Source organism: Bos taurus, chromosome 8, assembly GCF_002263795.3.
Source record: "Bos taurus isolate L1 Dominette 01449 registration number 42190680 breed Hereford chromosome 8, ARS-UCD2.0, whole genome shotgun sequence".
Classification (NCBI taxonomy): domain Eukaryota; kingdom Metazoa; phylum Chordata; class Mammalia; order Artiodactyla; family Bovidae; genus Bos; species Bos taurus.
This window is the reverse complement of record NC_037335.1, coordinates 65,940,723-65,967,610: the sequence shown is the minus strand read 5'-3', so window position 1 is coordinate 65,967,610 and position 26,888 is coordinate 65,940,723. Positions and strand designations below refer to the sequence as shown.

The 26,888-nt window shown below is 40.6% G+C and overlaps 1 protein-coding gene across 4 annotated transcripts in view; it reads right to left on the bottom strand.

Moving 5' to 3' along the window:
- Nucleotides 1-26,888, bottom strand: part of CNTNAP3 (contactin associated protein family member 3) — a 236,007-nt gene that overhangs the window by 172,331 nt on the left and 36,788 nt on the right. For all 4 annotated transcript variants that reach the window (XM_024995997.2, XM_024995998.2, XM_059889290.1 and 1 more), the window contains 2 exon segments: nucleotides 22,302-22,412; nucleotides 3,561-3,754 (listed from right to left, as the gene is read on the bottom strand). In XM_024995997.2, the coding sequence (XP_024851765.1) occupies nucleotides 3,561-3,754; nucleotides 22,302-22,412 (305 nt within the window).

The window sequence follows — 26,888 nt, the reverse complement described above, 5'->3', positions numbered from 1 at the left end:
GAATAAAGTTTCTCTTTATAAGTAGGTGCTTCATTTAACTTTAACTTATTCTTTAAAAAAAGAAAAACTTATTTCAAATTGGAGTATAGCCAATTAGCAATGTTGTGATAGTTTCAGGTGGACAGCAAAGGGACTCAGCCATAGATATACACATATCCTTTCTCCCCTAAACTGCCCTCCCATCCAGGCTGCCACATAATATTGAGCAAAGTTCCCTGTGCTATACAGTTAAACCTGCTTACTCTTAAATAATACCTTAGACCACCTGACCTGCCTCTTGAGAAATCTGTAAGTAGGTCAGGAAGCAACAGTTAGAACTGGACATGGAACAAGAGACTGGTTCCAAATAGGAAAAGGTGCACGTCAAGGCTGTATACTGTCACCCTGCTTATTTAACTTCTATGCAGAGTACATCATGAGAAACACTGGGCTGGATGAAGCACAAGCTGGAATCAAGATTGCCGGGAGAAATATCAATAACCTCAGATATGCACATGATACCACCCTTATGGCAGAAAGTGAAGAAGAACTATAGAGCCTCTTGATGAAAGTGAAAGAGGAGAGTGAAAAAGTTGGCTTAATGTTCAACATTCAGAAAACTAAGATCATGGCATCCAGTCCCATTACTTCATGGGAAATAGATTGGGAAACAGTGGAAACAGTGACAGACTTCATTTTGGGGGGCTCCAAAATCACTACAAATGGTGACTGCAGCCATGAAATTAAAAGACGCTTACTTACCGCTTGGAAAAGTTATGGCCAACCTAGACTGCATATTAAAAAGGAGAGACATTACTTTGTCAACAAAGGTCTGTCTAGTCAAGGCTATGGTTTTTTCAGCAGTCATGTATAGATGTGAGAGTTGGACTATAAAGAAAGCTGAGTGCCGAAGAATTGATGCTTTTGAACTGTGGTTTGGAGAAGACTCCTGAGAGTCCCTTGGACTGCAAGGAGATCCAACCAGTCCATCCTAAAGGAGATCAATCCTGGGTGATCATTGAAAAGACTGATATTGAAGCTGAAACTCCAATATTTTGGCCACCTGATGAGAAGAACTGACTCACTTGTAAAGACCCTGATGCTGGGAAAGATTGAAGGTGTGAGGATAAGGGGATGACAGAGGATGAGATGGTTGGATGCCATCACCAACTCAATGGACATGAGTTTGAGTAAACTCCAGAAGTTGGTGATGGACAGGGAGACCTGGCCCGCGGCAGTCAATGGGGTTGCAAAGATCTGGACACGACTGAGTGACTGAACTGAACTGACTCTGGTTTGGACTTGGTGCTCTTAGAATTACCACAACACCAAAATCACTGCAGATGGTGACTGCAGCCATGAAATTAAAAGACGCTTACTCCTTGGAAGGAAAGTTATGACCAACCTAGATAGCATATTCAAAAGAAGAGACATTACTTTGCCAACAAAGGTCCATCTAGTCAAGGCTATGGTTTTTCCTGTGGTCATGTATGGATGTGAAAGTTGGACTATGAAGAAAGCTGAGCGCTGAAGAATTGATGCTTTTGAACTGTGGTGTTGGAGAAGACTCTTGAGAGTCCCTTGGGCTGCAAGGAGATCCAACCAGTCCATTCTAAAGGAGATCAGTCCTGGGTATTCTTTGGAAGGACTGATACTAAAGCTGAAACTCCAGTACTTTGGCCACCTCATGTGAAGAGTTGACTCATTGGAAAAGACTGATGCCGGGAGGGACTGGGGGCAGGAAGAGAAGGGGACGACAGAGGATGAGATGGCTAGATGGCATCACCGACTCGATGGATGTGAGTTTGAGTGAACTCCGGGAGTTGGTGATGGACAGCGAGGTCTGGCATGCTGCAATTCATGGGGTCGCAAAGAGTCAGACACGACTGAGTGACTGAACTGAACTGAACTGAAAAACTGCTTCCAATCATATACATGGCAACTGCTTGTTTGGAAACTTTGTCAGGCAGCCCTAAAAACACTCACAAATTCCTTCTCATTTTATTCTTTTAATTAGTGTTAGATAATTAACTAGTTCTTCTTGATTCAATTTACATCAACATTTACTGACAAACTTAATAAGCGCTTCAGAGACAAAAAAGTTAAGTAGACCACAATCTATTAGGTCTCAACATAACATTAGTGTCTAAGGAAACTCAAACGAGGGCAATTTGTTACCCAACACATATTATCATTTTGTTGCCTATTAACCTTATTGATAATAGGTTTTTAGCTGACATTTTTCCTCTTACTATGACAATTCAGAAAAAAAAAAAACATCATCCTTAGACTAAGTTAAATGGAAGACACACTGTATATTTTTTATTGTGGTAAAATATATATAACGTAACATTTAGCCCTTTAGACATTTTTAAATGCACAATTCTAGACATTAACATTCACACTGCTGTGCAACCATGACCACCACCCATTTCCAGAACTTTTCATCTTCTCAAACTGAAACCCTGTCCCCATTAAACACTAACAGTTCATTCCTTGCTCTTCCGAATTCCTAAATTACATTTTTAATAAAAAGGAAAAAAGTAATTTTGTCTCCATTTGACAAATCTTCAGGCCACACCACCCCCCCACCCCGCCCATTGGTTGCCCCATCACCCAATTGCAAAACCTGGGCGGATCTTTACAACACTCTTCTTTGGAAGCTTTTCACTTGGAGCAAACTGTGATTTAAAGATATGAAACCCTAACTATGTAGTCGATTACGTATATTTTAAAATTCCAAAAGTTAAGCAAACAAAACTTAATTCTTCTAAAAGGAGCATGAGCATGTGATCAGAATAGAAACTACGTCACTGATGTAAATTAAAGTAGTTATGATTCAAAGAATCCTAACCATATACTGTCCATAAATTACAAGGAGCCACATGGTGCTCAGGTTCCTGTTGGAGCAGGAATTCAACATATGCCTCAAGAAGTCCTCCACATTAAAAAGCAGAGACATTACTTTGTCAACAAAGGTCTGTCTAGTCAAGGCTATGGTTTTTTCAGTAGTCATGTATGGATGTGAGAGTTGGACTGTGAAGAAGGCTGAGTGCCGAAGAATTGATGCTTTTGAACTGTGGTTTGGAGAAGACTCCTGAGAGTCCCTTGGACTGCAAGGAGATCCAACCAGTCCATCCTAAAGGCCTAAATGATGTAAGTCATCCATTACATCAATTTTTAAATGTTCTGAGTCTTTTAGAAATTTCAATTTATCAGAGGACACAGAAAAACATGAATATGCTTTAATTAAAAAATTCTCAGGCAATACAAACTACCGTGCCTGATATTAAACAAAAATAAATTGAGCTGCATGTGATTTATTTAAACCTTAGACTACACACTGTTTAAAGAAATAATGGGAAGACATTTCCTCTACATTGTTTTACTTTTTACTTATTTCATAAATTATACATAGACAGTGTATTCTAAAATGTCACCTGTGCCTTACATTCAGTGGGAATATTTTTGAGTAATTTAGGAGGCTCTGTTTCTGTACTTGACCTGACAGATGGGCAGCAAAATGTTGTAACTGGCATAGTGCATACTCTGACAGACTGCTTTTCAATAGATGCACATACCCAGATGCTTTCCTCTCGTCGATATTGCTTCCAGTTCCTCCCGCCATCACTGAACATCAGGAGGTAGCTGGTCACCCAGTCGGAGCTCCCGTATCCTCCCTGGGTGGCCACAGCTGTGACCTCCATTCTCTCTCCAAGGTCAATCTGCAGCCACTGGTATTTATTTGACACAAGAGGAGACCAGCCACCAGCTCCTTTTTGTGGGGAATAGAAAAAAGAAAAATGATAAAGATGGAGAAATCTTTGAAATTTTTATTAACCTGGAAGAATAGTATCATAAATGAAATTTATAAATATCATACTTTCACATTCTTCCTTATATAATGCCTCACAATTGCACACACTTATACAAACAAAAAGTAAAAACACAAGTTATGTGTAAATGAATGAAGCTTATATTAACTGGATCGTCTGTAACCCCTGATTCTTTGTAGTTTGGGGGTCCCACTAAGTGAAAGTGCTTAATATAACAGGTGGACAACAGGCCATCACATCAGCGCTTGGAACTAGTGTCTTTATTGGCTTTAATGCATGACTTGCCCTCTGTTGGCCATAAGGAAAATATGCAGACCATAGCAGAACTAGAAAATCTTAGTTTGGGATTCCTAACATGAGGAACTACAGTGTTGAGTACTGGGATAACAAAGATGGTTATGGCATAGCCCTGCACTCAAGGTGCTCACAGACTCATAATAGAATAACTTGAGAACAATTTAAAGAATAACTTGAAAGGCAACATGGGAGTGGTGAAGATGAAATTAATTTCTGTGCAGGGGAGCGAGGGTTCTGAACAGGCAGGAGGGAGGATGAATGAGAACCCAGAGGAGGCTAATAATAAGGAGTTTCTCACATATTGATGACAATAGGTGCAGAGTAGAAATCACTGGGCTTTGTTTTTGCCAGTGCCAGTAAAAAACCAAAGAATTACAGATTTCTGAGAATGTATTATTGGTACATTTTGTTCTTCCATTTATTAGAAACATGAGTTTTGAATTTGGATTTAGATATCATATTATATAATATTTTTTGTTCATTTAAATTATTATGCAATATAAAATTGGGAAATAGATTTGAAATGAATTCTAGAATTGATATTTTGCTAATTATCCATGTCTAGAAAACAGTGTCATGTAAACAACCCCTAACATGAAAAAAGTAGCTTTAAAAGCTTTTTCCCATTATTCTTACACCTAATTTGAGACTCTCATAATAAAGCCTGATACTGTAGGCAACATTTATTATCTTCTTATTAAGGGCAATTATTGACATCCACACCCTGTTTACTAAAACTGTTATGACTCAGTGCACATCAGGAGATGTGTGACATGGTTACAGGATAGCTCAAAGGGAAATGGAAGTGGGGTACTTACAACAGTGTGTGGAGCTGTCACCAGCAAATCACCAGCAAGTGGGCACATCTATCACTTCACTACATCCTCTGTTAATTGCACTGCATGTATAACCCTTAGTTAAGTCTGAAGCTTACAAATTCTTTCTGTGACTTCCTCTTTGTTCCAATATTATAAAGTTTCTTCTCACTGTTTCACAAGCACAATATCTTTTCTTTTGATCCAGAATCTTAAATATGCCACATTTTTGGTTGTTCTGTAATACATTTTTAAACTTTCTATTTTGAAATAATTTCAGATTTACAAAAGAGTTGCAAAGATGGGTAGGGAATTCCTGTCTACTTTTTAACCTAATGTCTCCTAATGTTAATTTCTGACATCACCATGGCACTTTGATGAAAACTAAGCTATTAACACTGGTACAAGGTTAAAGAAATGATCAACTTTATTTTGATGTCTCCGGTTTTTCTACTAACTCACTTTTCTGTTCCAGGATCCTGTGTTGCATTTAGTCGCTGTGTGTCCTTAGTGTTCTACAACCTGTGAAAGTTTCTCAATCTTTCTTTGTCTTTAATCACAGGACTGATCATCACCCAACACCTTCCTGCTACTTTTATTCATTTGTGCAAAGGTCCCAACTAATATCTGATGAATGAGAAGTCCCTCTGAGTTCTAGCTGAGGGCTAACTAATAGTCCCAAGTAATATTACTCGGCAATTGCCTGTAATTTTGTAACCAAAATAAGTCAAATATTAGGTGTTGGCATTTAGTTGTCATTTTAACTTAGAGGTTCTACTTACAAATTTTTTTATGAATCCTTTTAAATCTCTGAGAAACTATTAAATGTCCTGTATTCTGACTTATATTAGTTAGTATCAAAGGATGTACTGATGATACACTTCTTTAAAAAACTTGACAATCTTTCTGTGTCATTTTTAATCTCTTTTGAAGTCAGGAAATAACATTAACATGTTATGAGTACCACATGTACAGAAGCACAACAGACTAAAAAGTATCAGCATGTTTCCAGCATGTTGCCTCTCTCACAGATACATCTACATTTCTGTCAACCAGTCTTCAACATCTGCAGGTAATCGACCTTGAACACTTCATATCCCTTACCTGTGGTGAAGAGGTATGCAAATTAAGCTATTTGATTAAGTAGGTACTCTGCTAAAGTAATGAAACTGCAGAATACCCTGTGCCATGGGGCAATTCATTTCAGTTAGGTAACACAGCCACAGGGTAATCCCCAGATACCTGCTGGCTGATGATGTGAGTTACTGTGCTTTTGCTCATTCACGTAGTCCACTGAGGTGACTGCCTCTTTTTCTAATGACTGGAAAAAATGGGAAATACACAAATATAACCTGAACACTGTTAGGGAGCACTGAGCAGTTTTACTGCCCAGTGGAGCTGAACCACTGTTCTGCAATAAACAAGATAAACAAGAGAAAATGAAGTAGCCAAAACTTCTCACAAGCATGGGATGTGCTAAGGACCTTCCCAGATGCTCCAAGTGTTACTTGACACACACCCTGCTAGTAAGACAGGTGTTATAGTCTCTGCTTTGCAAAGAAGAAACAACCATTTTAGGTTCTGATGAGGGTGTTTTATTAAAGCTTAGCTCCCTTTTCATTCTCTACCCCTTCTAAGAACGTATCTCTGTGATTTGTCCATTGTTCAGTATTGTTTGTTTATTGATAGCCAGACTGTATTTAATATTTCTATACTGGCAGACATGGACCACCCAGGTGGTTCAGTGGTGAAGAATCCACCTGCCAATGCAGGAGGCGCAGGTTCAATCCCTGGGTCTGGAAGATCCTCTGGAGAAGGAAATGGAAACCCACTCCAGTATTCTTGCCTGGGAAATCCCACGGACAGAAAAGCCTGGCAGGCTATAGCCCATGGGGTCCCAAAGAGTTGAACAAGACTCAGGGACTAAAACAGCAAACAATTGGCAGATATATTGGAAGGTTTGTCTCCACTTATTCCTGTGTGACTGCTTCCCCCACCTTTGGTCGGATCAGACACAGGCAGTGACTTGTGTCTTTGGGGGAGAGGAAAGGTTAAACAGGAAACTCTCAGCTGGGGCCTTAATTATCCTGGTCACTGACCACCAAGACAATGACCCCTGCTCCTGATGACCACGGGGCATGAACTTTCATAAAGATTGTCAGCTTTGTGCCGAGAGGGAAATTACCCAGAGCTGAAAAGAAAAATAATTTCATGCCTTCCTCAACTTTCAACAAGATTCAGAGCAGAGAGATACCCAAGGGACCAATGTCAAATGGGTTAATTTGAAGTGAAGAGACCCACCCATCTCCAGGGCATCTATATGTCAAGTAAGTAAATGGCTAAATTGAAACTGTCACCAAGGAAAGTTTCCCTTCAAGATCTCCATTACATTGTCTCAAATGGATCTTATCAAGCCCTGTGTGTTTTTTTCCTCACTTAAATGCATCGTAATTCACAGAAGAGGCTTTCCTGGTGACTCAGATGGACCTGGGCTTGATTTCTGGGTCATGAAGATTCCCTGGAGAAGGGAATGACTATCCACTTCACTGTTCTTGCCTGGAGAATCCCATGGATACAGGAGCCTGGTGGGTTATGGTTTTTCCAGTAGTCACGTATGGATGTGAGAACTGGACCATAAAGAAGGCTGAGTGCCGAAGAATTGATGCCACTGAATTGTGGTGCTGGAAAAGATTCTTGAGAGTCCCTTGGCCTGCAAGGAGATCAAATCAGTCAATCCTAAAGGAAATCAACCCTGAATAGTCTTGGAAGGACTGATGCTGAAGCTGAAGCTACAATACTTTGGACACCTGATGTGAAAAGCTGACTCACTGGAGAAGACCCTGATGCTGGGAAAGATTGAAGGCAAAAGGATAAGTGGAAAACAGAGTATGAGATGGTTGGATAGGATTACTGATTCAATTGACATGAATCTGAGCAAACTCCCGGAGATAGTGAAGGACAAGACAGCCTGGCGTACTGCAGTCCATGGGATCATAAAGAGTCAGACGCAATTTAACAACTGAACAACAACAGCAAATTCACAGGAGACATATTACTGATTCCAGATGGGGCTGGGTGAGTAGGGAGAGGATGAGAGAACCAGGAATGACAGATGTTCCAGGCAAGAGGGGCTGATGGGTGGGCAGGCCCTGGGGATGCTCTATGATCTGCCTGCTCAGAGATCTCTGGGCTTTAAATACTGATGTTTTTGTCACAACCCCACCTACTGTGCTGAGGAAAATTTAAGCATTGCTCCAGCTCTAATTTCTTAAGAAGCAGTTTCAGCTAGCTACATATACCATTCCTGACTATAAAGATGTAGAGAAAACACAGAAACTTTGCCTCTGGGACCTGTCTAGGTAACCTCTGATCCCCTTTCTGCTGTGCTCCCAGCAATCTGCTAGCAGCCTGAGCAGGAGAGAACAGACCGTTTTCCAAAAAGTGCATCCATAAGGGGGGAAAAAAAAATCACACAGCAGCCTAGTAAAACACATTCCTGTACTAAATACAAACATACCCTGTAATGGCTTTGTAAGAAGACAATTCAAAATAAAATTTTAAAGTGTATACTGATTAATGTGTGATTTCAGTTAAATGCCAGTAGTATTAAGAGGGAAAAAAACACAGTGTGACTGTTCAACTGTGACTCCCTGAAGTTTTGTCTGAAGCATCCCAAGGGACAACTTTCAATGCCTGTGGCATTTAACATGCACTGCTGCAGCTCTTTCTGCATAAAAATAAAGAAATATCCATTACTACTGTGTGTTTTGTTTTGCTTCTCATATACACTAATGTTAGGTAGGGAGTTAGGCATTAGCTACAAGGGATGGCCTAGCCTAAAGGGATGCAAGCTGATCTCTAAATCTCACCCAGACATGCCCAGGAAAGCTCACAGATATGCTACAAAAGTAACCACAGAGACTTTTCCAACTGCTGCACAAGCATTCTAGGCAAATAGTGGATACAAACTAACCACAGGGGCTTCTCCAACTCCAGCACACAGTGCCCTTGATGCACGGATGTGTCCTCAAGTGACCTTAAGCAGCCAGAGGCCCATTAAGGGTTCATAAATATTCTATACCTATATCCATCAGATTATAACAGACTAAATTATGGGAAAGTCATGTGCAATAAATCCTACTGTTATGTAACTTGCGACTGTCAGCCAGCCTTGAGCATACATCTATTTGCATTCCTTTTCCTGATTGGTGGCTGGTACAAGCCCTACCTCTCACAAGGCAGAACCAAGAGGAGAAGATGGGAAAGTCAAGAGGGATCGTGGCCACTCCTTCAGGGTCAGGTACTCCCTCCTCTCAGGAGTGTACTATTCATTGTCTAATAAAAGATCTGTCTGCTTGAGCTGTAACTGAGCTGTAAACCAGTCTGTTGTTTCAAATTCTTGCCACAACAAAACAGGAGCCTGAGATATCCTGCCTGCATGAGCTGTAATTAATCCATCCTTCCAAATCTTTGTAAACCAACCTGACACTCCTAACCAAGTGTTAGAAAACATACAGTAGAGAGGCAATAAGAATTGAGTTGATTTTTAGCTTTTCAGTTCTTATTTGAAGTTCTGTACTCATATGACTATAAGACGATTCTGCTAATTTCTCATCTTAGAAATAAAATGAGAATTGCCCAGCAAGCCTATAAACCATCCAAACATGTAGTAGTACTTCATTATGACTAAGTAATGTGTATGACCGAGCTTATTTGTTCATCTCCTGTGAAATCTTCATGTTTACCAAAGGTGCAGTTCTGAGATCTGGTCTAATTCTATAAAAGCATCATTGTGCATTTTTCAGAGGGCCCCTGAGTTGCTCAGAACAGATATGAGTCCGGATCATTTGTGGGGTCACTCAGAATAAGCATCATTTCCCTCTGATATGTAGAGAAAGGTGGGGAATACAGGATGCCCAGAAGGCCAGGAGGCCAGGCACTCTACTCCAAGGCCCCCACCACTTCCCACGGACATGCCATTACACTTCTTAAGTCAATGGCTCCTTTTTCAATTAAATACAGTTTAGGACCATGTCAGGGAAATAACCATGAGAACTAAATCGTCCATCCATACTTGACTGCCCACTCAGCCAGAAGCCTCTGGAAAAAGTTCCGTTGATGGTAAAAGTTACATTTTCTTTAGTGATTTTATTTAGCTGCATTCATTACACTTTGTAAGCACACTGTGAAAGCCTTGGATAAAAAGAGTATGTACTGAGAACCTGTTATGTAAAACAGAGTGGTAAAGTGAGACTGCAGAAAGAATCAGACCTAAGCATCACAAAATGCAAATACAACTGATAAAGGAACATTTAGGGGTGAGTTGGCATTCATCCCCAGTAAGTTCAGTTCAGTTCAGTCGCTCAGTTGTGTCTGACTCTTTGAGACCCCATGAATCGCAGCACGCCAGGCCTCCCTGTCCATCACCAACTCCCAGAGTTCACTCAAACTCACGTCCATCGAGTCAGTGATGCCATCCAGCCATCTCATCCTCTGTCATCCCTTCTCCTCCTGCTCCCAATCCCTCCCAGCATCAGTCTTTTCCAATGAGTCAACTCTTTGCATGAGGTGGCCAAAGTACTGGAGTTTCATTGCTTAGCATCATTGCTTCCAAAGAAATCCCAGGGCTGATCTCCTTCAGAATGGACTGGTTGGATCTCCTTGCAGCCCAAGGGACTCTCAAGAGTCTTCTCCAACACCACAGTTCAAAAGCATCAATTCTTCGGCACTCAGCCTTCTTCACAGTCCAACTCTCACATCCATACATGACCACAGGAAAAACCATAGCCTTGACTAGACGGACCTTTGTTGGCAAAGTCATGTCTCTGCTTTTGAATATGCTATCTAGGTTGGACATAACTTTCCTTCCAAGGAGTAAGCGTCTTTTAATTTCATGGCTGCAGTCACCATCTGCAGTGATCTTGGAGCCCTGCAGATGGTGACTATGGAACTATTATCTGTCAGGGCGAAGCCCCTCCACTGGATTTCCTTGAAAGAAACACAGCAACAAGGGAGGAATCCACTGCAAAAATCACACTGTAGAGAGAACAGGCAACCCTTGAAATACCATCTTCCAGTCAGCAAGTGGTCCAGAGCTCCTCATTATGTTCAGAGCAAAGGCAGGAACAGCCAACAAAAGGTTCCACTAAGATATTCCATCAGCCTTAGTCACTGGCTATGGTCTTCCTGGATCAGTTTCTATGTCACCAGTTAAACAAGCAATTCAGGGTTGCTCTGCGCTTTAACATGGGACTCTTGTATCTTGAGGATACCAGATGCCTCGTGAACGGTTGTTAATTGAACCTCACCCCTTTGGCAGGATTGAAGACCACCTCAATTGGGATATCTTTCCTCATGACTCCAAAAAAAGAAAAAAGGAATATCCCCAAGAGAAGCAATGAAATTACATTGTATGAGTAAAGGAGTATGAGGTGATGGGGCAAAGCATATCTTCATAGGGATGCCAATATTAAAAGTGGAATAAACAATGACATCATGGTGTATTCAGGATGGTGATGGTTTACTCGCTAAGCCATGTCTGACTCTTGCGACTCCGTGAACTGTAGCCCACCAGGCTCCTCTATCCATGGAATTTTGCAGGCAAGAATACTGTGAAGAGTAGGTGGCCATTCTCTTCTCCAGGGGATCTTCCTGATCCAGGAATTGAACCTGGGTCTCCTGCATTGCAGGCAGATTCTTTACTGACTAAGCCACTAGCCCTCATTCATCTCAAGGATACATACTGTTAAGTAAATAACTTTCATGAACATTTCGGTATATTACACACAACATAAAAGTGAATTACTTTGGGGGGAAAAAAACAGCTGAATTTGCTAGACAACTATCTTAGAATTTGGATAGTGCTTAGAAGAGCTTCTACATACCTTTGGGGAAGTTGCCAAGTACGTCATAGGTAGTATTTACTCCTGGAAAAAACACTATGGCAAAATTGTTGCCACCTTGAGATACTTACTGTGCAGGTTATAAACACAGACATAATTCTGCAAAGATAATCCATTGTGTTTTTCACTCCTCTCTCCAGCAAATCCTGTTAGCCAGTGATCACTATCCCCTTATGCTCTAGAGAAGCCAAAGAGGACAAAGACCAACTCAGAAAATAGGAAACAGTACGTGTGGTGTCTCCCTCTTTGTCAGGAAGAGATGGAAGCCCAGAGCACTGTGGGAAAGAGGGGAAATGGAGGAAGGGTAAAAGGTGGTAGGAGAAGTGATTCAGACACCTTGTTCAGGAATGAAGTCCAAGGGGGATAAAGAAAGTGAGAGGCATAAACAAACAGAGGAGAGGCTTTCTGGGGCCCATTTGGAATTTGGGGCGATCACCTTGTAGGGTGATAATAGATCTTTTGACTATGTGGATCACAATAAACTGTGGGAAATTCTGAAAGAGATGGGAATACCAGACCACCTGACCTGCCTCTTGAGAAATCTGTATGCAGGTCAGGAAGCAACAGTTAGAACTGGACATGGAACAACAGACTGATTCCAAATAGGAAAAGGAGTACGTCAAGGCTGTATATTGTCACCCTGCTTATTTAACTTCTATGCAGAGCACATCATGAGAAACACTGGGCTGGAAGAAGCACAAGCTGGAATCAAGATTGCCAGGAGAAATATCAATAACCTCAGATATGCAGATGACACCACCCTTATGGCAGAAAGTGAAGAGGAACTCAAAAGCCTCTTGATGAAAGTGAAAGTGGAGAGTGAAAAAGTTGGTTTAAAGCTCAACATTCAGAAAACAAAGATCATGGCATCCGGTCCCATCACTTCATGGGAAATAGATGGGGAAACAGTGGAAACAGTGTCAGACTTTATTTTTCTGGGCTTCAAAATCACTGCAGATGGTGATTGCAGCCGCGAAATTAAAAGATGCTTACTCCTTGGAAGGAAAGTTATGACCAACCTAGATAGCATATTAAAAAGCAGAGACATTACTTTGCCAACAAAGGTCCGTCTAGTCAAGGCTATGGTTTTTCCTGTGGTTGTGTACGTATATGAGAGTTGGACTGTGAAGAAGGCTGAGCGCCGAAGAACTGATGCTTTTGAACTGTGGTGTTGGAGAAGACTCTTGAGAGTCCCTTGGACTGCAAGGAGATCCAACCAGTCCATTCTGAAGGAGATCAGCCCTGGGTTTTCTTTGGAAGGAATGATGCTAAAGCTGAAACTCCAGTACTTTGGCCACCTCATGCGAAGAGTTGACTCATTGGAAAAGACTGATGCTGGGAGGGATTGGGAACAGGAGGAGAAGGGGACGACAGAGGATGAGATGGCTGGATGGCATCACTGCCTCGATGGACGTGAGTCTGAGTAAACTCCGGTGGTTGGTGATGGACAGGGAGGCCTGGCATGCTGTGATTCATGGGGTCACAAAGAGTCAGACACAACTGAGCAACTGAACTGAATTGAATCTTGCAGGGGCTGTGCAGTCATTACTAACAGTTTCCAACAATTTCTGGTTTTCTCCCTCCAGGCACAGGGAGGATTGCACTTCCATGTCCCCTGGTGGTTGAGAGGGGCTATGTGACCACCTCTGGCCAACAAGCTGAGTAGACGTGATAGTCACTTCTGGATAGGACAAAACCATTCAAAGGATTCCCTGCACCACCCCACCCCCCACATAGTGACCCAGAATTCCCCACAGGCCATTAAAAGGGGGTATAGAAGTTAAATGAGAGTCTGACTGAATCTGAACAGGTTAACTTGACAAAGACAAATTAAACCTGTAATCGAGGTAATTCAGGCTGGAAACCAAATGAGACTCAAGGTCAGGCTTCAAGGAGGCAAGGAGTGACACCAGACAGATTCCCAAAGGGACAGTGACTTATTCCCTGGGAACATGATCTTACCAAGAGGTATATCTGCCACAGGTTTCAGGAATGGGTGCCCAGTAACCCCCAGAGTTAAGAGCAGACAAACGTCCCTCAGTAGATAACAAGAAGCTGAGACCCCAACGTGGGGCACGCTTCTGACTGTTCAGCTCCATGAGGGCAGGAACCTGTCTGTAAATCCAAATACTGTCTTGGAAAGAAGTAGGAGCAAAAAAATCTGAGCATCCCTGGAAGATGTTCTTCTGTTCAAAAGAGGCTATGAATCCAAAAGAGACTGAAGATTGCCTTATTTGGGGGGTAGTTCTATAATTTGGGCTACATGATAGAAACGACAACACTGTCTCCCTGGAGGTTGTTGACGTCACTGAAAACATGCTTGGTTTGTTCTGGTTTGTGTCATCTAGTGCCTTAGGCTCTATGGGGGTAAACTGAAGACTCTAGATCTTGAAAAGGACCATGGAAGAATCAGAAAAGATGAGTTCTGTGCAATTCCATATGACAACTCTATGGCCCGGTCTGCACAAACTCTAGGATTTGATGGTTTCTCCTCCCACATGCTACTAACATGCATTTTATTATTTTATTTATTTATTTGGCCTTGCCCCATGGCATGTGATATCTTGGTTCCCTGACCAGGGACTGAACCTAAGTCCCCTGTATTGGAAGCGTGAGTCAACCATTGGATCCCAAGGAAGTCCCTACAATCATGCATTTTAGAGGAGCTGTGATTTAGTAAAGTTACATGGTTGTCAGGACAGTGCTGCCCAGGCCTTAGTATGTCAGTGTATTTTACAGATGCTGTTACACTTGGCTTATTCATTGCACTCAACAACCACAGTGCATCTGCAGGATCACTTGTTTAAAAAATTATAATAACAACAGAAAAAAATGGTGGCTTCAAGAAAAAATATGTATTGGCCTTAATTGGTCTAAAAACTTTTAGAAGCACAGACAAACAGAATGCAAAATCTGACATCCAGAGGCAAAAATTTCCCAGTATATTCATATATCTATAAAAATTTGATTCACAAGCTCTTTTATGGCAATTTGAATTACTCAGACTAGTATTTGGGAATACTGACCAGTTCTACCAGGCTTCTAGCCTGTGAATAAAAGATAGGAATATTTGAGAACTATGATTCTATGAAAAAATATGAGGGGAAAGTTAATTATTATAAGATTTGCATCAGAAATTTTTGATGTAATATTCTGATTTATATCAGGAATTGACATACTTTTAGACATTTTAAATTATTATTCACTCTTTCCATTTTTTTTAACTTTGTTATAACAAAGAGTGAGTTTTATATTGATAGAGTCATTTCCTAGGCAGGTTGATAGGGAGTCTAGGGGTCCCCAAGGAGAGAGGGGTCTGGAATTCCCAAGGAGGAAGAAAGGACAAACTTTTTTTCTTTCTCCACATTCCTTAGGATTATATACCAATAATGTACCCTGCCTAAGGACAGTCTTTGGATTCAATCTTCTGTTATCTTAAAATGTTAATTATGGGAGTAGACCTGGTCTTTACAAGGGTGTATCTTGCCTGAGGACAGTGTTATCTTAAAATGTAAATTATGGGAGTAGGTCTGATGAGGTCTTTACAACCTCCAGACATTCTTTGGATTATATAACCTCATCGTTAACACTAGCAGGCGGGTACTCTTTCTACCCGCTTCTGATGCCTATGTCAGAAGCTTTCTCTATCTCCTTTATACTTTAATAAAACTTTATTACACAAAAGCTCTGAGCAATCAAGCCTCATCTCTGGCCCCGGATTGAATTCTTCTCCTCCAGGGGCCAAGAATCCCGGTGTATTCGCGTGATTCAACAACAACCTTTCAATATCATATCTTATCTGGGATACTGCAGAATCCAAATAATCAGACATTGCAGGTTATAAGAAAATGTTCACTGTCTAATGCCCAGGTCTAAGCATTTTCTCCTAATGTAATCATACATCTTTATTTTCTGCTAAAACCTATTACATTAACTTGTACTAGTAAATGTACTTCCTAACTTGAAAAATAAGTATCTTAAAACTGAGAATAGTTCTAAAATGCTTAGTCATTCACTGTATTGGAACTTTAGACAAAAATCTTTCTTGGCTCCACCAAAATATATGTCTATTTCGAGGAAATGGGATCAATGTCTCAGTATGAGAAAGGTGAAGAATTACAAAGAGAAAGGAAAACATCCAGTCATTTCAGCTTGTTTCCATCTACTTTCCGTTGGCAATACACGATATAGCAATCTGAAATGTCATTTTTGATCAAGTTAAATTTGAAGCAATCTCATCTGCACTGTCGCTGACGAGTGGCTTGCTGCAGTAGAGTGCAAGAATTTCAGCACCTGGGCCATGAATAGAGTGGTTCCTCTTTCTGGGAATGATGGTTTATGCAAGCATTTTGGAGAAACAAAAAAGAACATGATACCATGCAGGGCCCTATGGGGCTCCTGAGCACAACTTTCTATGTCTCTCATTTCTTTGATTACAGGAAACAGCCTTCATTCAGCCTCTATGACCTCCCCTGAGTTCCAAAGGGCAGATTCATGCAGTTGTTAATTAGGGAAGGGAGGGATGTGAGACCAGGAAGAAACAGTCAAGAGCAGCCTTTGGACGAGGTCCTGTTTCCCCATCAATGGATATACACAACATATCTTTGAGCTATTTTGCAGATACTGAAGCTGCCTTGAGGTGGGAGAAGTTAATGATTAATGACAGTATGCTGCCCACAAGCCTGGAGACCCCAGGCCAGTTGGACCTGAAGGGTGACTCCATTTATCTCACCACCAAACCATCAAAAGAACGTCCATGACCTGATCACATCCTCTTTGAACAATTGCTATAAAAACTCTCATTACCTTTCTGAAGTGTGAAGTCATGAATTTAAAAGCATTAATCCCACTGTGACCCTGTTTGCCTGGCAAAGTAACAAAGCTATCCTTTACTACTTCACCCCAGACTCTTGAGAGAGTCATTTCCTAGGCAGGTTGATAAGAAGTCTAGGGGTCCCCAAGGGGAGAGGGGCCTGGAATTCTCAAGGCAGAAGAAAGGACAAACTTTTTTTCCCTCTACATTCCTTAGGATTCAGTTCAGTTCAGTCGCTCAGTCGTGTCCGACTCTTTGCGACCCAATGAATCGCAGCACACCAGGCCTCCCTGTCCATCACCAACTCCCGGAGCTCGCTCAGACTCACATACATCGAGTCAAAGATGCCATCCAGCCATCTCATCCTCTGTCGTCCCCTTCTCCTCCTGCTCCCAATCCCTCCCAGCATCAGAGTCTTTTCCAATGAGTCAATTCTTCACATAAGGCGGCCAAAGTACTGGAGTTTCAGCTTTGGCATCATTGCTTCCAAAAACACCCAGGGCTGATCTCCTTCAGAATGGACTGGTTGGATCTCCTTGCAGTCCAAGGGACTCTCAAGAGTCTTCTCCAACACCACAGTTCAAAAGCATCAATTCTTTGGTGCTCAGCTTTCTTTACAGTCTAACTTTCACATCCGTACATGACCACAGGAAAAACCATAGCCTTGACTAGATGGACCTTTGTTGGCAAAGTAATGTCTCTGCTTTTCAATATGCTATCTAGGTTGGTCATAACTTTCCTTCCAAGGAGTAAGTGTCTTTTAATTTCATGGCTGCAATCACCATCTGCAGTGATTTTGGAACCCAAAAAAAACAAAGTCTGACACTGTTTCCACTGTTTCCCCATCTTTTTCCCATGAAGTGATGGGACCAGATGCCATGATCTTCGTTTTCTGAATGTTGAGCTTTAAGCCAACTTTTTCACTCTCCTCTTTCACCTTCATCAAGAGGCTTTTTAGCTCCTCTTCATTTTCTGCCATAAGGGTGGTGTCATCTGCATATCGGAGGTTATTGATATTTCTCCCAGCAATCTTGATTCCAGCTTGTGCTTCTTCCAGCCCAGTGTTTCTCATGATGTACTCTGTATAATAGTTAAATAAGCAGGGTGACAATATACAGCCTTGACGTACTCCTTTTCCTATTTGGAACCAGTCTGTTGTTCCATGTCCAGTTCTAACTATTGCTTCCTGGCCTGCATACAAATTTCTCAAGAGGCAGGTCAGGTGATCTGGTATTCCCATCTCTTTCAGAATTTCCCACAGTTTATTGTGATCCACACAGTCAAAGGCTTTGGCATAGTCAATAAAGCAGAAATAGATGTTTTTCTGGAACTCTCTTGCTTTTTCGATGACCCAGCGGATGTTGGCAATTTGGTCTCTGCTTCCTCTGCCTTTTCTAAAACCAGTTTGAACATCTGGAAGTTGTATAACAATAATGTATCCTGCCTGAGGACAGTCTCTGGATTAAACCTTCTGGCTAATCCTGTTATCTTAAAATGTAAATTATGGGAGTAGGTCTGGTGAGGTCTTTACAACCTCCGGACATTCTTTGGATTCATTGGCGAGTATATAACTCCATTGCTAACACTAATAAGCGGGTACTCTTTCTACCCCCTTCTGATGTCTATGTCAGAAGGTTTTTCTATCTCCTTTATATTTTAATAAAACTTTATTACACAAAAGCTCTGAGCCATCAAGCCTCGTCTCTGACCCCAGATTGAATTCTTCTCCTCCAGAGGACAAGAATCCTAGCATCTTTTCGTGGTTCAACAACAGCTTTTCACTCTGTTTCTTAGATTCAATTCAGCACCAGTGTACAAAGAAACTGAGCAATTGGCCTCAAACAAAATGTGTGTATGCTGCTGTGCTTAGTCATTCAGTTGTGTCCGACTCTTTGGGACCTCATGGACTATAGCCTGCCAGTCTTCTGTCCATGGGGATTCTCCAGCCAAGAGTGATAGGGGAAGCACACTGACTGAAACTGCCCACCCTGGCCAGGCACCATAGTAAACACTTGCATAAGTTGTTTTGCAACAGAAGGTCCTGGTACAGAACACAGAACTAATAAGCCACCACCAACAGGAAGAGTTTGGGAAAGGTCAAAAGGTGACACCATGTGTACAACCACCTCCCGGAATCCTTCTTCCTGGCATCCATCTTGGCTGAGCAATGCATGTGCCACCCTGAAGGACTCTGAGTCAGAATGATTGGCCATAGACAACCCGGAAACTAATCCCATCACCATAAAACCCGAGGCTCAAGCCATGTGACAGCAGTTCTCCCGGGTTCCCTTACCCTACTGCTCTCTACCCAGGCACCCCTTCCCAATAACATCTCTTGCTTTATCAGCACATGTGTCTCTTTGGACAATTTAATTCTGAGTGTTAGACAAGAGCCCAATTTTGGGCTCTGGAAGAAGTCCTCCTTCCTGCAACAAGAATGCTGGAGTAGGTTGCTATGCCCTCCTCTAGGGGAATCTTCCCAACCCAGGGATCAAACCCAGGTCTTCTGCATTACAGGCAGATTCTTTACCATCTGAGCCACCAGGGAAGCCCAAGAATATTCGAGTGGGTAGCCTATCCCCTTCTCCAGGGGATCTTTCCAATCCAGGAATTGAATTGGGATCTCCTGCATTGTAGGTGGATTCTTTATCAGCTGAGCCACCAGGGAAGCCCAAATGTGTGTATACTTCCTTCTGCTGCTGCTGCTGCTGCTAAGTCGCTTCAGCCGTGTCTGACTCTGTGTGTCCCCATAGACGGCAGCCCACCAGGCTACCCCGTCCCTGGGATTCTCCAGAAAGAACACTGGAATGGGTTGCCACTGGCTTCTCCAATGCATGAAAGTGAAAAGTGAAAGTGAAGTCACTCAGTTGTGTCCGACTCGTAGCGACCCCATGGACTGCAGCCTACCAGGCTCCTCCATCCATGGGATTTGCCAGGCAAGAGTACTGGAATGGGTTGCCATTGCCTTCTCCGATATGTCCTTCTAATCAACTTCAATTAGCTTCTGGTCAGAACCACACATTTCACTATCATACCTGTGTTTACAGATCACATGATTAAAGAGAGCACAGCGATGTTGGAATCTGAAATGCTACAGAGCCAGTCTGAGGAGTAACAATAATTGTAAAAACAAAAGGCTATTTTTATATGCAAGATACAGAATGAAAGTCCAGAATGGTTTACCCTAAGATAGTCTTTGGTTTGGGTTTTGTTTTTTTAACTTTCGTCTGGAAAAACTTGGATAAACTGGATAAAGTTTCCTTAGGAGATTTTTTAGATGAAAAAAATGAAGTTATATTACAACATTCTTATTTAGAATATACAGATTTCAGCAATCTTATTTTTATGAGAAAAATTTGGTAACATAATTCTAGGAAATATCAACTTAATATTAATGGAAACAAAAGCAGCAATATGATTTTAGACTCTCTGCTTGGGTTCTGCCTGTCCTTGGAAACACATGGATCTACCCTGACTTCTCTGCTCATCCCTCTCAATATCCTTCACAGACCTCTTTTTTCTATTTATTGTAAAGTCTTCTCTAAGAAATAGTTTACTCCTTTTCATAAATTAATAGAAAACAAAATAAATACATAAATACAATGTAAAAGCAAAAATATACAAAATGAAAAACATTAAATGTGCAATAAATTCTAATAAATAAGTATTGTTATGTGTTGAATCAGTGATGTACTTTAAAATCATCAGATACCTTCAATTTTGAATTTTTTGACTTTGGTTTATACAGGGGGTCAAATTTATAGATAGATACACACTCACACAATCAAAAGTTATACATAGATTATTCTCTTATCACCTTTATATATCAGGTAGACGAAGTGATGGGCTATTATGTATAAAGCTCTTGGTGGAAGCTGTAATATTGGAGGTATTTCTAATTCTAATGAACATTCTAGAAGTTCAGTGACTTCTGGGCAAAGTAAGAAACTAGAAATGTAAGACAGACCACCTTCTTTAAAACCTGTGAATATCATAACATAGACCAAGGGAATTTTAACCATATATCAGGGAGTCCAATGTGATTTTCATTGCTACATCATACACAAAATAATTTTTAAAAGCCAAAACTACTATATATTAAGAATCATCTCATCATTATGCTTATTCTGCTCATCCACATTTTATACTATTCATATTTTACCTCACAGTAATCTAAAGTGAACTAATATGTTCTCCAGCATTCATCAAGGCAAAGGAAATGTCAAAAAAAGACTCCAAGACGCTGACTTTTAAAAGAAAACACACATAAATAATCCTTCAGAAGGAATATTGATAAATTGTGCTATCTAAAACATGCTTTAGAAATGGGTCTGAAATCAGGTGGTAGCATCTAGAAATATTTAGCAAAATCTACATTATATGCAATCAGAATAGCAACAACCATTAAAAAAAAAAACCTCATTAGCTGATTGCCACTCTCTTTAATTAATTTAAATTTGCAAAGAGAGTAGTTTAAATATAGAAGATAAGCTTTGTACTTAGCATTTTATAATGATGGCTTATCATACTCTGAGTTATTAATTTTTTAATTGAATATAATAAAAATAAGTTCATCTTAAACTTCAGGATTTTCCCTTCTAATGTTTATAAACTTTCCAGTGCTACCATACTGACAGTAGTAGAGTCCTGAATCATAAACACATTCGACATATGCAAATTTGAAACACAACACACAAGCCCCTTGAGCTTCTTTAAACTAATTAAATATGGCTTATTTAGGTTTTACAATTTTAGGGCAACCATGGAAAGTTTATATGATAAACTGATATTAGAGTAACCATCAGACCAAAAATGGGTAATTTGATAATTTTATTGATCTCATTGAAATCTAGATTATGGATGATTGATGCTTTGAGGAGTAAATATCTGCCCATAAAAATTCCTTTTCCTGGGCAAAGATCATGAAGGTGGGCAATTAATGGACATGCCTTCCCACCATGAGTTCAATGAATTTCTTCACCTGTTTTCTTACTTTTCCCTGCCGTTTATTGATCACTTACTAGGTTTTGGAATTTGATTCTTAAGGACACAGTAAATTCAAGCTAGACTTAAATGCTTATCTTAGAAAATGTCAAAGAGGGAGAAACACAATCAGTCTCCTAGTAGTATCTCCAGAGTTTACAGCAGTGCTTTTACATGAGACAGTTAATTTTAACTTTTACTTTCTGAATAAATCTTTCATTTAAAAAATCTATCTCTTAAAAAACATATCAAAACATTTAAGCTTTGCGTGTATATATTCATGTATTTAAACCACTGAATTAATATTTGTGCAACAGAAAAAGTAATTTATTCAACAACATTCAAGTAGCAAAAGTGGATGAATATCTCTCCAAAAAATAAGTCACTAACTCCTTTTCCACTAATAGGTAGGGGATATTTATTTTCAGTAGCAGTCTTCACCTGGTCTCCTCAGGCCAAGTCCTGGGATGAAGTCATTTTACCATCATATCCTATGGCAGCTTCACATTTCACAGACATATGCAGTGGCCTATTCAGTTTTCCCCAGTGGCTGTGACCCTGGTTCTACATGTGTTGTTTTAGTTATTCCTGACCAGCACACTTGATTAGTCACCCTTCTATAACCTGTTCTAAAACCTAAAAAAGTAGATGAACAAGCAAACAGTTGCAGACTCACCATCCCTGCGATTAAGACTTGCAAAACCAGGGCCATGGCTACTAGACAGCTCTGAGGAACTGGTGAAGGAAGCCCGGGGCAAGGAGGAAGCCAGAGGAGCATCACAGTTATCTGGGGGGAAAAACACCACATTCTGGTTAACACATTGATTGACACTTTTCTGTCTTCTCTTCCTGTCTTTTTCCTTCCCTTTTACTTTCATTTCCTTCTCATTCCCCTCCCCCTCTCCATCTTTTTCATCCTTAATTTCCTTTCCTTTAATCAACAGGCTAGGAAAGCATTAGAGTATATAGCAAACATTAGTCTTGATCAGAGGTTTATTAGTAAATGTTTAACATCGGGCTGAGTGGTAGTATTTGTCACTTCACCGTGGTGTATATTGTGCCTCATGCCAAGCAAGAGACTTGGGTTCAATCTCTCAGTCAGGAGGATCCCCTGGAGGAGGAAATGGCAACTCATTCCAGTATTCTGACTTGGCAAATCCCATGGACAGAGGAGTTACAATCCATGGAGTCATTAAAGAGTCAGATATGACTGAGCAACTAGACAACAAAAACACTGGTGTAAATACTTCTACTGTGGTCAATTCAAGGCTATCAATGTGATGTCACTAATTATGAAGTTGGAAAGACAATGTATGTATTACATCATTATGTAGCATTTTCACCATGCAGATTCAAGGTATGTAAATAACCTCAAGAGATTAGATAACAGTAAGATGCCATAAAATAAAGTAGCAAACACCCTCTTCCAACAACAAAAGAGAAGACTCTACACATGGACATCACCAGATGGTAAACACTGTAATCAGATTGATTATATTCTTTACAGCCAAAGATGGAGAAGCTCTATACAGTTAGAAAAAACATCAGTTAGCTGACTGTGGCTCAGATCATGAAACCTTATTGCCAAATTCAGACTTAAATTGAAAAAAGTAGGGAAAACCACTAGACCATTCAGGTATGACCTCAATCAAATCCCCTATGATTATACAGTGGAATTGAGAAATAGACTTAAGGGACTATATCTGATAGACAGAGTCCCTGATGGAGGTTCATGACATTGTACAGGAGACAGGGATGAAGACCATCCTCAAGAAAAAGAAATGCAAAAAAGCAAAATGGCTGTTTGAGGAGGCCTTACAAATAGCTGTGAAAAGAAGAGAAGCCAAAAACAAAGGAGAAAAGGAAAGATACACCCATTTGAATGTAGAGTTTTAAAGAATAGCAAGGAGAAAGAAGAAAGCCTTACTCAGTCATCAATGCAAAGAAATAGAGGAAAGCAACAGAATGGGAAAAACAAAAGATCTTTTCAAGAAAATTAGAGATACCAAGGGGACATTTCAGACAAAGATGGGCTCAATAAAGCACAGAAATGGTATGGACCTAGCAGAAGCAGAAGATATTAAGAAACAGGTGGCAAGAAAACACAGAAGAACTGTGCAAAAAAGATTTTCATGACCCAGATAATCACGATGGTGTGATCATGCACCTAGAGCCAGACATCCTGGAATGTGAAGTCAAGTGGGCCTTAAGAAGCATCACTACGAACAAAGCTAGTGGAGGTGATGGAATTCCAGTTGAGCTATTTCAAATCCTGGAAGATGATGCTATGAAAGTGCTGCATTCAATATGCCAGCAAATTTGGAAAACTCAGCAGTGGCCACAGGATTGGAAAAGGTCAATTTTCATTCCAATCCCAAAGAAAGGCAATACCAAAGAATGCTCAAACTACCGCACAATAGCACTCATCTTACATGCTAGTAAAGTAATGCTCAAAATTCTCCAAGCCAGGCTTCAACAGTACGTGGACCATGAACTTCCAGATATTCAAGCTGGATTTAAAAAAGTTAGAGGACCCAGAGATGAAATTGCCAACATCTGCTGGATCATCAAAAAAACAAGAGAGTTCCAAAAAAACATCTACATCTGCTTTATTGACTATGCCAAAGGCTTTGACTATGTGGATCACAATAAACTGTGGAAAATTTTGAAAGAGATGGGAATCCCAGACCACCTGACCTGCCCCTTGAGAAATCTGTATGCAGGTCAGGAAGCAACAGTTAGAACTGGACATGGAACAATAGACTGGTTCCAAATAGGAAAAGGAGTACATCAAGGCTGTATATTGTCACCCTGCTTATTTAACTTACATGCAGAGTAAATCATGAGAAACACTGGGCTGGAAGAAACACAAGCTGGAATCGAGATTGCTGGGAGAAATATCAATAACCTCAGATATGCAGATTACACCACCATTATGCAGAAAGTGAAATTAAAGAGCCTCTTGATGAAAGTGAAAGGGGAGAGTGAAAAAGTTGGCTTAAAGCTCAACATTCAGAAAACTAAGATCATGGCATCCAGTCCCATCACTTCATGCCAAATAGGTGGGGAAACAATGGAAGCAGTGAGAGACTTTATTTTGGGGAGGCTCCAAAATTACTGCACATGGTGACTGCAGCCATGAAATTAAAAGATGCTTACTCCTTGGAAGGAAAGTTCTGACCAACCTAGATAGCATATTAAAAAGCAGAGACATTACTTTGCCAACAAAGGTCCATCTAGTCAAGGCTACGGTTTTTCCAGTAGTCATATATGGATGTGAGAGTTGGACTGTAAAGAAAGCTGAGTGCCAAAGAATTGATGCTTTTGAACTGTGGTGTTGGAGAAGACTCTGAGAGTCCCTTGGACTGCAAGGAGATCCAACCAGTCCATCCTAAAGGAGATCGCCCTGGGCGTTCATTGGAAGGACTGATGCTAAAGCTGAAACTCCAGTACTTTGGCCACCTGATGCAAAGAACTGACTCATTTGAAAAGACCCTGATGTTGGGAAAGATTGAAGGCAGTATGAGAAGGGGATGACCGGGGATGAGATTGTTGGATGGCATCACTGACTCAATGGACATGAGTTTGAGTAGGCTCCAGGAGTTGTCAATGGACAGGGAGGCCTGGCATGCTGCAGTCGATGGGGTCACAAAGTGATGGACATGACTAAGTGACTGAACTGAACTGAACTGAAGATGCCATAAAGTAAGAAGTGTCAAAATTTCAAAATGTATTACTTTGTTTTTATATGATTTACTTTATTATGCTAATTTAATTAATTACTAAATTAATAAGTAATTTAATTTTATAATGATTGTATTTTCATACAAAATTCACTGAAAGTTAATGATTAGGTCTTGATAGCTGCCTAAAATTGGCTCCAGCACAATACTCCTCAATGGGAAAATACTAAAAGTACTTCCTTGAAAGTCAGAAAGAACACCTTAACCACTGTTTCTATTGAACACTACATTAAAAATCCTATTAGGACATAAAAGAAAATTTAAAAAATAAAAGCACAAAATTGGTGGGAAAAAAAGGAACTGTTATCATTTCCAGATGTTATAATTATATAGGTAGAAATTCTGAAAGTCATGGGCTAGCTTCATAGTTCCTTATACAAAAGATGATAACATTTCTAAACTCATTCATAGTTAGAAAATAAATTAAATAGAATAGCAAATGGTAACAAGATGTATAAAATACCTAAGAACAAATCTTACAGAATTTGCAACACATTTATGGAGATTATGATAAAAATTGTACTGAAAGACATTAAAGAATAACTACCAGACCACCTGACCTGCCTCTTGAGAAACCTATATGCAGGTCAGGAAGCAACAGTAGGAACTGGACATGAAACAGCAGGCTGGTTCCAAATAGGAAAAGGAGTACGTCAAGGCTGTATATTGTCACCCTGCTTATTTAACTTTTATGCAGAGTACATCATGAGAAACGCTGGGCTGGAAGAAGCACAAGCTGGAATCAAGATTGCTGGGAGAAATATCAATTACCTCAGATACGCAGATGACACCACCCTTATGGCAGAAAGTGAAGAGGAACTAAAAAGCCTCTTGATGAAGGTGAAAGAGGAGAGTGAAAAAGTTGGCTTAAAGGTCAACATTCAGAAAACTAAGATCATGGCATCCGGTCCCATCACTTCATGGGAAATGGATGGGGAAACAGTGGAAACAGTGTCATACTTTATTTGGGGGGCTCCAAAATCACCACAGATGGTGACTGCAGCCATGAAATTAAAAGACGCTTATTCCTTGGAAGGAAAGTTCTGACCAACCTAGACAGCATATTAAAAAACAGAGACATTAGTTTGCCAACAAAGGTCCATCTAGTCAAGGCTATGGTTTTTCCAGTGGTCATGTATGGATGTGAGAGTTGGACTGTGAAGAAAGCTGAGCGCCAAAGAATTGATGCTTTTGAACTGTGGTGTTGGAGAAGACTCTTGAGAGTCCCCTGGACTGCAAGGAGATCCAACCAGTCTATTCTAAAGGAGATCAGCCCTGGGTGTTCTTTGGAAGGACTGATGCTAAAGTTGAAACTCCGATATTTTGGCCACCTGCTTCAAAGAGTTGACTCATTGGAAAAGACTCTGATGCTGGGAGGGATTGGGGGCAGGAGGAGAAGGGGACGACAGAGGATGAGATGGCTGGATGGCATCACTGACTCGATGAATGTGAGTCTGAGTGAACTCCAGGAGTTAGTGATGGACAGGGAGGCCGGGCGTGCTGCAATTCATGGGGTCACA